This window comes from Dipodomys merriami, unplaced genomic scaffold (genome assembly GCF_024711535.1).
Source record: "Dipodomys merriami isolate MVZ:Mamm:240054 unplaced genomic scaffold, mDipMer1.0.p SCAF_6, whole genome shotgun sequence".
NCBI lineage: Eukaryota > Metazoa > Chordata > Mammalia > Rodentia > Heteromyidae > Dipodomys > Dipodomys merriami.
In genome coordinates this window covers 65263195-65278135 of record NW_027206179.1, presented here as the reverse complement: position 1 = coordinate 65278135, position 14941 = coordinate 65263195, and the positions used below count along the sequence as shown (strand labels likewise).

The 14941-nt window shown below is 43.7% G+C and overlaps 1 protein-coding gene across 1 annotated transcript; it reads left to right on the top strand.

The window, feature by feature from the left end:
• The first annotated feature begins 1764 nt into the window (after positions 1-1764).
• On the top strand, positions 1765-3124 carry LOC138813549 (corepressor interacting with RBPJ 1-like). The gene is given in 2 exon segments (XM_070001972.1): positions 1765-2074; positions 2077-3124. Coding segments are annotated over 2 exon segments (1212 nt in total). The 5' UTR covers positions 1765-1812; the 3' UTR covers positions 3027-3124.
• The last annotated feature ends 11817 nt before the right edge of the window (positions 3125-14941 follow it).

Below are 14941 nucleotides of genomic sequence, written 5' to 3'. Positions count from 1 at the left end.
CTTTTTCCCTTTCTTTCTTTCTTTTTCCCTTTCTTTCTTTTTCTTTTCTTTCTTTCTTTCTCCCTTTCTCCCTTTCTTTCTTTCTTTCTTTCTTTCCTTCTTTCTTTCTTTTTTTGTTCCAGTATTGGATCTTGAACTTAGGATCTAATCACACTTAGTTTTTTTGCTCAAGGCTGGCATTCTACTACTTGAGCCACAGCTCCACCTCTGGCTTTTTGTGGGTTATTTTTTTGTGGGTTAATTTCTGCCTAGGGTGGCTTCAAACTTTGATCCTCAGATCTCAGCCTCCTGAGTATTTAGAATTACAGGTGTGAGTCACCAGAGCCCAACTTTAGAACATTTCTAAATTCTGCAAAAACTATAGTTTTTTATTTCAAATTCCTTTACATTTTTAATGGAGTCCTCAATTCTTCACATTTCCAACTCCTTTCCATTTCTCCCATCTTGTGCTTCTGATGCTCTTTCTGTGTGGGATCTCTACTAAGCTTCTGTTAGGCCTACAACTAGATCAGAAATTTAAGGATGGAGTATGTAACAAAAAGGGTCCTGGAGCACACCTCAAGCACAGTAGTGTGTGTACAGAGGCACAAGCTTCCTTCCATGTGCGTTCAGAGGAAGAGGAGATGTTTGACACATCTCTCAGATTGCTTTGTGGAAACCCCTTTGAGAGGGTTCTCATCTCCTAATGTAACCTGATGACTCACAAAGAGTCTATTCACTGACAGTTCTTCCCTTTCGAGGACTCAATGAAATGACTCACACCTCTTTTTACTAGATTTTATTGGGAACATGAGGTAAAATCCTTTCCCCTGGGAACAGGAAGTTTTTGATGTTGCTTATACAGAACACATAGGAGATTATAATTGTTTGATGCTATTGTAGATGGCTGACTTTCTCTGTGGGGAATGCTCAACAGGGTCAAAGAATAGCTTCTTGGAGGAGGGGTTATCCATGTCTTATGATAGGCAGCTTTCCATCATGATAACCAATAGAAAGAACTGACTTATAAAGAGAAAAAGGTTATTTTGGTCACACTTTTAACTCTTGTCTATGACTGTGGACCTCGTAACTTTGGGATGAGGAGCAAGTAGTGAAACAGAACTGCTCACTACAGGCCCAAGAAACAAAAGGAGAGAGAGAGGAAAATAGTAGGTCCTGCAGCTTCCCTTGAAGATACATCCCCAATGACCTAAAGACCTCCCACTAAGACTCCACCTCTTCAAAGTTCCATCACCTCCCCATGACACCAAGCTTCTGACTAAGCCTTTAAAAAACACCTGGGTCAGAAGTGGAGCTGTAACTCAAAGTACTAGAGCACTAGTCTTGAGCACAAAAGCTCAGGGACTGTGCCCAGGCCCTGAGTGTAGGGCTCATGACCAAAAAAGAAAAAAAAAAAAAGAGTATTGTCAGGCACTGGTGGCTCACACCTGTAATCCTATCTACTCAAGAGGCTGGGATGTAAAGATCACAGTTAGAAGCCAGCTCTGGAAGGAAAGTTTGTGAGACTCTTATCTCCAGTTAACCACTAGAAACCTGGAAGTGGAGCTGTGGCTCAAAGTGGTAGAGCACTAGTCTTGAGTGAAAAAGCTAAGGGAGAGCGCTCAGGCCCTGAGTTCAAGCCCCATGACTCAGTGACTGACTACAATGGCAGCAATAACATATCCTTTGGGAAACATTCTAGATCCAAACTATAGAAGTTAAAAAAAATGTTTGATATCATACTGTTTAAAAAAATCCAAACTCGTACTAGGCGGCAGAGTTTGTTTACGTCGCTCTCCTCTGGCAGCTGGCTTCCCTCGCTCAGACTTCAAGATGGGGAAGTCCTTCACTAGCTTCATGTGCAAAAAGGACTTCCACCCCGCCTCCAAATCCAACATCAAGAAGGTATGGATGGCAGAACAGAAAATACCCTATGATAAAAAGAAACAAGAAGAATTAATGCAACAATACCTTAAAGAATAAGAATCATATGATAACAGATTGCTTATGGGAGATGAATGTGTAAAGAATGGCCTTAATTTCATGTACGAGGCTCCACCAGGAGATAAAAAAGAAAACAAAGAGAAAGAAGAGACAGAGGAGAGACAGAATACAAATTTGAATGGCAGAAAGGAGCACCACGAGAAAAATATGCCAAAGATGACATGAACATCAGAGATCAGCCCTTTGGTATTCAGGTTCGAAATGTGAGGTGCATTAAATGCCACAAATGGGGTCACATCAACACAGATCGAGAGTGTCCTTTGTTCGGTCTTTCTGGAATCAATGCAAGTTCAGTTCCTACTGATGGTTCAGGGCCATTGATGCACCCCTCCGAGCTAATAGCTGAGATGAGAAACAGGGGGCTTGCACTGGACAGAAATGTACTGGGGAGAAACTTGACCGCAAATGATCCATCACAGGAATATGTTGCAAGTGAGGCTGAAGAAGATCCAGAAGTGGAATTCTTAAAGTCACTAACAACTAAACAAAAACAGAAACTTCTCAGGAAATTGGATAGAGTTGAAAAGAAAAAGAAGAAGAAGAGGAAGGATAGAAGAAAGAAGAAGTTACAAAAGACGAGAAGCAAGCACAAAAAACATAAGAATAAATTCTCCTCCTCTTCCTCCTCCTCTTCCTCTACTGAGACTTCTGAAAGCAGCAGCGAGAGTGACAGTAAAGAAAAGCAAATAGAAAAGAAGAAAAAAAAGAAAAACAAGTGTACAGGAAATAGCACCAATGACTCTGAAGAGGACAAATCTAAGAAGAGAAAACTTTATGAAGAACTTTCTAGCAGTCATAACAAAGAAAGAAGCAAGGAAAAACCTAGGTTTTTAAAACAAGAGAGTTCTGAGGAGAATAGCAAATGGAGCCATTATGATTCTGACAAAAAGTCCAGAAGCCGGCATCACAGTCCAGAGAAGAGAGGATATGAAAGAAATGGGGGGAGCATCAGAAGCCGCAGCAGGGAGGAGAGAAGATGGAGGAGGAGCCGCAGCAGAAGTCCTGGTGGTTTTAAGGAAAAGGAGGCAAGGATCCAGCGATAGCCAGTCCCCGTGAAGAGCAGAAGAAAGCCATGGCACAGATGTGTGTAGAGGAAGAACATACAGAGAGCACACTGAAGTGACGCAGACAGTAAAGAGAAGCGTGACAATTTCCTGAGAATAAAAATAGCCCCATTTTCTTATTAAATATCTCTAGCAAGGGCTGAAGTATGGACTATTGTATTTGTCATTTTTTTAAAAAAAAGTTCTTTTAATTTTTCATCTGTGTAAACTGTCATTTCAAGTACAAAGATTATATGAGTACCATAAGAATGAATTTTGCAAATATTTGAAGTCGTCTATTTGTGGGCTTTAGAAATATTTTCTGTTGGTAACTGTTTCTTGTGACCTCTACTAGATTTTTTTAAAAACCCATATAACTCTGTGACATTTTCTTAGTTCTAAAACATCATTAAAAGAGTGACAGTACATTGAACAGTTAAAACTTTTCTTTATTATCAGTTTATATTTAAGATTTAAATTTTCTTGAAGCAAATTATAATAATTGAAATTAACTAGTATGAAATTAACAATGTATGAATTGATATATTTTGAAGCCTTTTAAACTCAGGTGTCTTATTCCACTGAATTAGGTATTTACAGTTGAACTATCTGCTAGTTTTCTATGCTGTCATACAAAAACTGTTCTGGAGATTAGTTTTCTGACTTGGGTCTCAGTAGGCTAAAATAGAGGTTCCTCCTGGAAACTAGGGAAAATTTTACTTGCTTGCCTATTCCACCTTCTAGAAAACTGCCCACATTCCTTGGCTCCTAGCTCCTTTTCTCCATTTGATTGGAAGCTGACAAAAAGGAGTCAGTTCCTTACTTTTAGTCATGCTGACACTGATTGTGCATTCCTTTCCAGCTTGTTAAGTAAGGATCTTTGAGGTTACTTTAGGCTCTCCTGAAGAATATAAGATAATCTCCCTATTTTAAGGTCAACTGATAAGCAACCTTACTTTTCCTTTTTCATATAATGTAACTGTATTCACAGACTCCAGGGCTTGAAGATTTATACATCTTTGAGTGTCTATTTTTCTATCTTCCACACATCCTTTCTGCTACCACTATAAGATTTTATTTTTTAAAAATATGAAGCATCTATAGAATGACACAAATATAAATGATATATATATATAGGGAATGTATGAAGCATATTTAAAATTCAGCTGCAGATTTTCCTGTGTATTGCAAAGGATATACTGAAGGAAAATTATAGGAACAAAAGAATTAGTACAAATGGAAAGTAACTCGCAGTTTCACATCATTTCATATGGTATTTTTATTAGGGTTCTTTTTAAAAATGTTATTTTGTAGACAATTATTGATTAGATGGCTTTGATAGTTGGTAGTCTCAGTTTCTTGAATTCTGTAAGACAGTAAGTAAGTGCAAGATTTAAACAAAACCACTCTGTGTAGTATAAAAAAAAAATCCAAACTCACAGAAGATAAAGTAGGCAAAGTTTTTCACATTGGGCATATTTAGAAGAAGGACCAGGAGAAAGAAGGAATTGTGAGAAGCATTAATAAAAGGCTCAACCACTGAGTCTTACAGTGATCAGTGATTTTTCCTGTTGGGACACTGAGGTATCTATCATCAATGGTAAGCAAGAGGAGAGGGAGTTAACCTCACACAACCAGGATCAACCACCACTTATGGCAAAAGAGCAGAGTAGCAAGCTGGGTGCTGTTAGGTTTTTAAAAAGAGGTGGCCGAGTAAGAACAGCACCAGCACGCACGTGGTATTCAGTAGACCTCCTGGGACCACCAGGCAAGGTTGGCACTCCACGTGGCTGGGAAAGAGAGAGAGAGCTGGGAAAGAGAAAGGAAAGAGAGAGAGGAAAGAGAGAAAAGAGCTAGAAAAGAGCAGAGAGAGCAGAGAGAGCAAGAAAAGAACAGAGAGAGAGCGTCTGGGCCTGCACTAGGCCTAATGTAGGGTATGGGCGAGAAAGGTGTGGCCACATCAAATTCAGATGTGACCTCTTCCAGGTGTCCCAGTTGCCTAGGTAATGCAGGTACTGGGTGGAGATTTTGCTGAGAGGAGGGTGGAGTCTGCTAGCCATCCAGGAGCTGACCTTACATTCCAGCCTTTTAATAATCATGAAATAGGGCAAGGATTCTCTCTGGCTACTTCCTGCTGACAAGGGGCGTGGACAATAGGGGTAAAAGGCTGGAATTTGGTCCCCTCCCAGAGAAGGCAGTGAGCAGCAGCTGTCCCTTGGTGGCATTGAATCCTTAGATGAAGTTAGGAGAAGTCTCATGAGCATTGAGGGGCTGGAAAAAAAAATACTAGACAGCAAATAAATGGCAAGAGGAAAGACTTGGGGCTGAAAATGTTGGTAGAAATGTCCCTAGTTACTTCTGACATCTGGCGACTAGTTAGAGAAGTCAGGTGACAAAGGCAATATAAATTCCTGTTCAGTTAATAGGTAGACAGATATAGACATTGGATGGGCAGGCTTCTTACTTCCACTGACCTCCTGGCTCTGGTTAATTTTGAAAGGGCAGGCACAAAGTAGCCAATGTGACATCTCCTCTTACTCCTCTCCATGGTCCCTTGTTCCCCAGACTGGCTGAGTCTAGGTGCTCGTTGCTGGGATGGCTTGTCCCAGTTGTTATTCAAGGAGGTTTGAACTCAAGGCCTGGGCACGGTCCCTGAGCACTTCTGCTCAAGGCCAGTGCTCTACCACTTTGAGTTACAATAGCACTTCCAGTGTTTGGCTGGTTAGAGATAAGAGTCTTGAGCCATGCTTCCAGCCTGGCTCTTTGCAGGTTAGTTGGGAGATGGAGTCTTAGGGATTTTTCAGCCTGGGCTGACTTTGAGCCAAAAACTTTGCCACAAAAGCCCTTTATTATTTCCAATTAAAGCAACAAGGAGATCAAATAGAATAAGTAGAGTTTACCTGGTTCTTATCAAGAATTGACTGACAAATATTCTGAAATGACAAAACTCATTAGATGTGGTGAGAATTTTAGCACAGATATGCCCAGTATTTTAGAACCACGTAGTCAGTAGTAGAATACACAACACAAAACAAAAAAGGCAAAACTCAAAACCTAAAATTTCGACAACGTTTAGACATCTTTGCTAACAAAGCACATCAGATGGTTGTGTCTCAGTTACCGGGGCCTGTGAAAAGAGCAACTTGTTAGCAAGGCACCTTAGAATAGATGGATGGAGTAGTAAACTTAGTGGAAGGTTAAGGGTCAGATGGGGCCAAACCCTTAACCCACCATGTGGCCAAGATGGCGAATTTTTGAAAGAATGCAAAGAAACCCTGAACAAATAGATCAAGCCTACATTGGCTAGCCTTTGAGAGGGAACCTAGAGGGGGGGGGGTCCCTGGGACCCAGCCTGCATCGTACTCTTCAGGGCATAAGCCAAAATGTAGAAAAGAGAAAGGGAAAGATAGGGAAAGTTGGACATGAATGGCAGAGAGAGAGCAAAGAGAGCCCGAAATAAACAGACTTCTGACCATTTACCATTGCAGTGGCAAAAACTGTCTACATCTGAGAATGGCATAAAAATGAGGCGCTCTGGCTTTCCAGGAAGCGCAGGAGGCATTTCAAAGGGGCTTCACGGCTCAGGCGATTCGTAGCACCCCATTAAATGAGTAGGGGAGTCAGTCTGGTGAGTGAAGGAGAGCTGATGAGGCAGAAGCAGCGTCCCGACTTCCCCCAGAGCCCTCTAGAGAGAGCAACAGAGAACCGTAGAGAGTAGCTTCACTCACCAGAGTAGAGAAGTGGTGTGGACGTGGATGTGAAGGCAGCAATGGTATCGATGCGTTGTTTCCGCCGCACAGACTGGTTCGCAAAAGGCCGTCAGAGCTGTGGGTATTCCTCAGAGCAAAAAGGGAAGAACAAACAAAAAAAAGAAAAAAGAGGGAAAAAACATAGAGAAATCCCAGCTATCCTGACTTTAAACCCTTTATCCAAGTCACGGCACCATTTTATGTTAGGTTCTTAAAAAGAGGTAGCCAAGTAAGAACAGCACCAGCACGCACGTGGTATTCAGGTAAGGGGTAGGTTTATTCAGTAGACCTCCTGGGACCAGGCAAGGTTGGCACTCTACGTGGCTGGGAAAGAGAGAGAGCTAGGAAAGAGAGAGAGGAAAGAGAGAGAAAAGAGCTAGAAAAGAGCAGAGAGAGCAAGAAAAGAACAGAGAGAGAGCGTCTGGGTCTGCACTAGGCCTAATGTAGGGTATGGGCGAGAAAGGTGTGGCCACATCAAATTCAGATGTGACCTCTTCCAGGTGTCCCAGTTGCCTAGGTAATGCAGGTACTGGGTGGAGATTTTGCTGAGAGGAGGGTGGAGTCTGCTCACCATCCAGGAGCTGACCTTACAGGTGCCAGTGGCTATTGTCTGTAATTACAGCTACTAAGGAGGCTGAGGTCTGAGGATTGTAGTTCAAAGCCAGCCTGGGCAAGAAAGTCTGTGAGACTTTTAAAGTGATAGACCATTAGCCTTGAATGAAAGAAGCTCAGGGACAGTTCCCAGGCTCTGAGTTTAAGCCCCATGACAGAGACGGAGACACAGAGAGATACAGAGGCAGAGACACAGAAAGAGAGTGGGAAAGAGAGAAAGAACAGAGTAGAAACTCACCAGCAGCAGATTTCAGACTGAGGGAAAGGCAGGCAAGAAAGCAATGACCAAATCAAGGACCTCATACACAGAGTACTAGGCCAAGAGCTTGGACTCAGTACCCATAGGAGCTCCAGGGACTTTTCTTCCTCACCTTCCCGCAACATCAGATGCTATCACAGGAAGAAGCAAGGAGGGGATGGGGAGGGATGTTGGGAAACAGTCCTATAGGAGAAGTGAAACAGTACCTGAAGAGACAATTTAAGCTGTCAGAAAGACTAAGCTGTAACTGATATGAGACCTTTCATTATAATGTTCCCTATAGCCACTGGACCAGGCATGGACCAAACTAATTATTCCATTTTGTCTTCACACTAAATGGTGCCTTGAAGGACTTAACAACCCTGCTACACAGTTGATGTTTGAGCGTTTGTTTTATATCAGATACTATGCTAGATGTGGGGAACAAAATCTGGTTCAAGAAATTGACAGATAGGTAAATTCTTTCTCTTTTTAAAAACCTGACCTAGGGCTTGAACTCAGGATCTGACATGAAAAAAGGAAGGAAAGGAAAGGAAAGGAAAGGAGAGGAGAGGAGAGGAGAGGAGAGGAGAGGAGAGGAGAGGAGAGGAGAGGAGAGGAGAGGAGAGGAGAGGAGGAAAGGAAAGGAAAGGAAAAGAAAGAGAGAGAGAGAGAGAAAGAAAGAAAGAAAGAAAGAAAGAAAGAAAGAAAGAAAGAAAGAAAGAAAGAAAGAAAGAAAGAAAGAAAGAAAGAAAGAAGCCAGGTACTGCCTTTAATCCTAGTTACTCAAGAGGCTGAGATTTGAGGATCAAGGTTCTAAGCCAGCCTTGGCAAAAAACATCCATGAGACTCTTATCTCTAATTAACCACCAGAAAATCGGAAGTGGCTTTGAACTGTAATCCTTCTGTTTTTAGTGGTGAGTTGGACTTAAGCTTCCATGAATTTTTCTGCTAAGGCTGACTTTGAACTTCAATTCTCAGGTCTCAGCCTCCTGAGCACCCAGAATTCCAGGCATGAGCCATTGGTGCCTAGCTAGTAAATTATTATTCAGTGTCGAGGGAGGAAGTGATGAGCTGAATTTGGAGTGCCACTGGCCTTCTAGCATTTTAGAATGTCTCAAAGGAGAATAAGGACTTGGGCTTGTTACTTGGCAGATTCTGTGAGCAGATTCTGCAAAGGTGAGCAAAATAAAAGTCATTGTGCACAAAGGCTAGGGATGTGGCTCAAGTAATAAAGTGCTTGCCTAGCAAATGTGAGGCCCTGAATCTAAATCCCAGAACCAACCACTGAAAAAGGAGCTTGCTAGCAATCAAAACAAAGAATGTGACAGGAAAAAGTTGCTGGGTACTGGTGGCTCATTTTTATAATCTTAGCTACTGAGCTAGCTGAGATCTGAGGGTACTGGGTTGAAGCTAGTCAGAGCAAGAACGTCTATAAAATTGTATCAAAAAGCTGGAATGGAACTGGGCACTGGTGGCTCATGCATGTAATCCTAGCTACCCAGGAGGTTGAGCTCTGCGAATCAAGGTTTGAAGCTGGCCTTGGTAGAAAAGTCCATGAGACAGAAAATCAGAAGTTACTTTGAACTGCGATCTTCAGATCTCAGCCTCCTGTGTAGCTAGAATTACAGGCATGAGCCCCTGGAGCCCAACTGAGGAATTATTATTATTATTTTGTGCCAGTCCTGGGGCTTGAACTCAGGGCCTGGGTGCTGTCTCTGAGCTTCTTTTTGCTCAAGGCTAGTTCTCTGCCACTTGAGCCATAGTGATGCTTTCAGCTTTTTCTGTGTATGTGGTACTGAGGAATCAAATCCAGGGCTTCATGCATGCTAGGCAAGCACTCTACCATTAAGCCATACCACCTTGAATGTGCCTGATCTTGTCTGAAGAATTATTTTTAAAGTGTCCTAATCACCAGGTAGCGCTGCATACCCAGCTAATGTCTGGGTTGCTTGGTGTGACATAGGGAACCCTCCATACCTGGATCTGCTTCCAGAGTGCCCTCACCTCCTTAAAGATAAGAATCACACTGTATTCAGTGTTTGTATCCCTGGCAACCAGCAGAATAGCTGTCATGAAGTTACATATGCAGTCAATGTAGGCTGCATAAACAAATGAACGCAATGATAATTCTTCAAGAAACTTGATTATGCAAGAATATGTGATTCAACATGGGGAATTTCATTATTTGTTTATATATTAGTATTTGTTTATATATTATTGTCTGTGTGTGTGTGTGTGTGTATGTGTGTGTGTGTGTGTGTGTTGTAACTGGGGCTTGTACTGAGGGCCTGGGCACTGTCTTTTAGCTTTTTTTAAATTCAAGGCTGGTGCTCTATCCACACTTCTGCTTCCAGCTTTTTGGTAGTTAATTGCGGATAAGAACCTCACAGACTTTCCTGCCTTGACTGCCCTTGAACAATGATCCTCAGATTTCAGTCTCCTGAATAGCTAGGATTAAAGGTAAGAGCCATTGATGCCGGGTTTCCTCCCTCCCTCCCTCCCTCCCTCCCTCCTTTCCTTCCTTCCTTCCTTCCTTTAGAAGATGGGACAAAATTGAGTTTTCGATGCTGTTAGGTTTTTAAAAAGAGGTAGCTGAGTAAGAACTGCACCACGCACATGGTATTCGGGTAAGGGGTAGGTTTATTCAGTAGACCTGCTAGGACCAGGCAAGGTTGGCACTCCACGTGGCTGGGAAAGGCCTGGGAAAGAGAGAGAGCTGAGAAAGAGAGGAAAGAGAAAGAAAAGAGCAGAGAGAGAGCTAGAAAAGAGAAGAGCTAGAGAAGAGCAGAGAGAGCTAGAAAAGAGAAGGGAGCTGGGAAAGAGAAGAGAAGGAAAGAGCTAGAAAAAAGAGCAGAGAGAGAGAGAGCAGAGAGAGGGCATTTGGGCCTGCGCTAGGCCTTATCTAGGGTATGGGCTGAGAAAGGTGTGGCCACATCAAATTCAGATGTGACCTCTTCCAGGTGTCCCAGTTGCCTAGGTAACGCAGGTACTGGGTGGAGACTTTGCTGCGAGGAGGGTGAAGTCTGCTCGCCATCCAGGAGCAGACCTTACAGATGCCAATTGAAAGGTCAATAAAAAGACAGTTGAAATACAGGCTAGAGAGAAGATTACCCCTAGAGTGCCAGTCTGGTAGCTGGAATATATAGGAAAGAAACATGAGCCTGGGGCCATGTTCCATAGAGACATCTGTGGGCCAGGGAGCAGTGAAGTAAGTACCTAGGTCCTTGAAGACTTGTCTTGCCCAGATGACACCCCTCTTTCCCCCCCCCCCATCTGCTCAGCTCAGTATCAGAAGGCAAGCAGGGTGGGGAGGTGCTAGGTTGGAGATGTGAGAACAGAAGTGGAAAGTTGGAGGGACCACTAGGCTGGGTGGGCAGGTGATGCGGGGGTAACAATCATATCCAAATCTCATTGGTTCAACCCAACACACACTTCTTAGTGTTTACTTGGAAGGCTCACGAATAACCTGCTCTTCCTGATTGCTCCAGGACCAACTTGGCTTCATGGTTCCTTGGGCCTAGGTGTGAAATACACATGCAGGGTCCCAGCTGGGTGTCAGGGGCTCACACTTGTCATCCTACCTAATCAGGAGGTTGAGATCTGAGTATCATGGTTGGAACCCAGCTCAGGCAGGGAAGTCTGTACAATGCTTATCTCCACTAAACTATCAAAAAAAAAAAAAGCCAGAAGTGGAGCTGTGGTTCAAATGGTAGTGCACTAGCCTTGAGTAAAAGAAGCTCAAGGATAATGCACAGGCCCTGAGTTCACCCCTGGAGCATGCATGAGTGTGTGGGTGCACACGCACGCACGCATGCGCACACACGCACACACACACACACACACACACACACACACACACAAAGTAAGGCCCCAATTTAGGGTCATGATGCCAATCTCCTAATTTCCCCTTTTCACAGCACAGCAGCCCCAGTCTGTGACTAGGGCCAATTCCTCCCATCAGCCAAGGAGCTGCAACATTCACATGGGAATGCACTTGGTTCTTTCGCTGGGGAGGACTGTGGCCTCCTCTGAGATGCTGAGTGTGTCAAGAAGCTGGCAGCTGAGGCCAACCTCTGCCTCCGGTATTGCAAGGTTTGGGTCCAAGTACTTTTATTTGAACGAACTTTTCCCCTCCAAAAGGTATGTGTCAGAAGCTGTTTTCTCCACTGCCACAGCGATGAGGGGAGGGCTCTTGGGCGGTGGTGTTAGGTTATAAGGGCCCTGTGTCATGATTGGATGAACACCTCTATGAAGAGTTGTAGCTGAGTTCTCACTCTCTTACCTTTCGTTCTTTCTGTGCCCCTGATCTTAGACTTTCCAGTCTTCAAGACTGTAAGAGAATACATTTCTGTTCCTTATCAACAACCCAGCCTCTGATATTTTGTTATAGTAACTCAGAATGGATTAAGACACCCACCCTCCCAGCAGGGGTGGAAGGCCAAGTGGAATATGAACTTCTTTTCTTCCATGTGCCCAGCAACATCTCCAGATGGCACTGGCAGTTGGGGTAGTGCTGAACCACCAGAGAGAAGAGAATGGAAGTCAAGGAGACAGCCAAGGGTAGGATGATACATGAGCAGCCCCCATGTACGCCCTTGTCTGATGCATGTCACTTATAGAACACAAGGTCTGAGAAGAACAACTTGAGAAGAATTTCCATTTGATGGCAGCAGAACATTAAAACCCAGCCTTCAGGGTACATACCATGGGCAACCTCCCTGCCACACACGGGGGTGAGGGGGGGGGCTGCTGACCCTGCCGCTTCCCTATCCCCAAACTTCCGCACTGGTTCACATTCTATTTTTAGGAGGAAAAAAATGCAAGTGTTCTGGCTGGCTGGTTTTCACCTCTAGGCCTCTGGCAGGCTGTCCTCACTGCCTGGATATGTTCCTTCTTTCTCCCACCTCCCCAAACCCACAACCCCTCATCGCCCACAGCCTCAGCCTCAGGCTCACTTTCTCCCGGAAATGTCCCACAATCTTCTTGTTTAAATGCAATGTCTCATTGATCTGACTCCACAGCACAAGGAGCAAACTGGAAGAAATTCATGTGGTGGGGGGGGGGGGAGGGGCGGGGAAGGTTGAAATAAACTTGCTGCTTGAAAACAAGGCACTAGGCCTCTCCTCAAGAATGGCTGAGGTGGCCCTGACTTCGCCATTATGTCCTATATGCATTCATGCTTTCCTCTGTAGGTGCACTTATGCTGTGGAACCCCACAGCTGTCATCATTATTTTGTGTGTGTGTGTGTGTGTGTGTGTGTGTGTGTGTGTGTGTGTGTGTGTGTGTGTGTATGTATGTATTGGTATTGGGGTTTGAACTCAGCATGGAGACTCTATCCCTTACCTTTTTAGCTCAAGGCTGATACTCTACCACTTGAGCCATACCTTCACTTTTAGCTTTTTGCTGGTTAATTGAAGATAAGAATCTCACATATTTTCCTGCCTTGGTTGGCTTTGAACCATGCTCCTCAGATCTCAGATTCTTGATTAACTAAGATTGCCAGCCATCAGCAGCAGGCCTCCTCATTATTTATTTACCTGTGAATCTACGGAAGAGCCCAAGACTTCATTTTTGTCATTTAACCTAGTGTTTGGCACATATTAAATGCCCAAGAAATCTTTCTGGCTAGTTAAGCCAAGGCGATGCACACTGTAGGAAGCTGGGTAGAAGGATGGTTTGAGTTTAGCAGTTCAAAGCCAGGACAGAATAGAGGGAAAGAAAAGAAAACATTTACTGGCTGAATCAATAAATGAGAGAGTTGAGGTTATATGCACAAGCTGTTTGTTTTTTTTTTCCCCTGATCAGTCCTGTATCCTACAGCTGGTTTCTCCCAATGATAGAATTATTCTGCAAAACAGAGGTTTATCTAGAGCCCAATCCAAGGATGTGGGCTAAGAGATTAGGAATCCTAAAGATCAAATGCGAATGTTTAGTATCTCTAATCACCAGAGAAATGCAAATTAAACTCACACTGAGATATCACACCTGCCAGGAGCCTTCACTGAGCTGAAGTCAGCTGGGATCTCCCCAGGCTGACAGGGAACAATGGAAGAGCTGAAGCTTGGAGAAGGTATCTCTTAAAAGCTAAAGAAAATGGCACATTTGTAATCCTAGCAACTCAGGAGGCTGAGATCTGAAGATCATAGGTAGGAAAGTCTATGAGACTCTTCTCTCTAGTTAACCAGCCAAAAAGCCATAAGTGGCAGTGTGGCTCAAGTGGCAGAACACCAACCTTGAGCAAACAAAAACAAAAACAAAAAGACATGAATTGACAGCACCCAGACCTTGAGTTTAAGCTCCAGTACCAGTTTATGCGCGCACACGCGCACATACACACACACACACACACACACACAAACACAAACACACAAGTTAAAGCAATTATATTGAACTGTACAACTACCTAAAGATAATAATTTTTTATCAGTTAAAGAAAATGAAAAAGAGGCCGGGTGCTGGTGGCTCACACCTGTAATCATAGCTACTCCGGAGGCTGAGATCTGAGGATCACGGTTCAAAGCCAGCCGAGGCAGGAAAGTCTGTGAGACTCTTATCTCCAATAACCCACTAGAAAACTGGAAGTGGTGCTGTAGCTCAAGCAGCAGAGTGCTCGCCTTGAGCTAAAGAGCTGAGGGACAGTGCCCAAGCCCAGAGTTCAAGCCCGCGACCAACCAAAAAAAAAAAAAAAAGAGAAGAAAAGAAAATGAAAAGGAGCTATGGCAGCAGAGAAGCCCAGCTCTTTGAAGTCTAGCTCATCAGAACTTATGCTGCACTGAGGTCAGGTGATTCATTCAATTTCTTTGAGACTTTTTCTTTCTTTCTTTCAAATGAGGACCGCACAACTACCTACCTCTCTGACTATTTGGAGAGGTCACATAAAATAGTACAAGAAAAGTGTGCAGGATTTGGATTCTTTACCCTGGGGATATGAAATACTTTCTTCAGGTTCATCTGTTGGAGACTTGATTGTAAGCTGATAAGACTCTGGGGATGTCATTGGATCCTGAGGGCTCAGACTTCATGAACCAATGAATCCATCGATGGACTCATTTGAAAGCATGATGGAGAAACTTCCCAAGGCAGGGCCTCAGTGGAAAGAAATAGGTCACAGGAGTGTGCCTTTACGTTTATACCCAGTTCCTTGCCCCTTCTTCTCTGCTTCCTGGCTGCCATGAGGTCAGCAGCCTCTGCCACCCCATGATGCTCTGTTCTCATCAAGGGCCCAGAAACAACAAAGCCAAGGACTGAAATTTCTGAAACTGTGAACCACCACCACAACAAAAAACACCCAAAAAAAAAAAATAAAACAAAA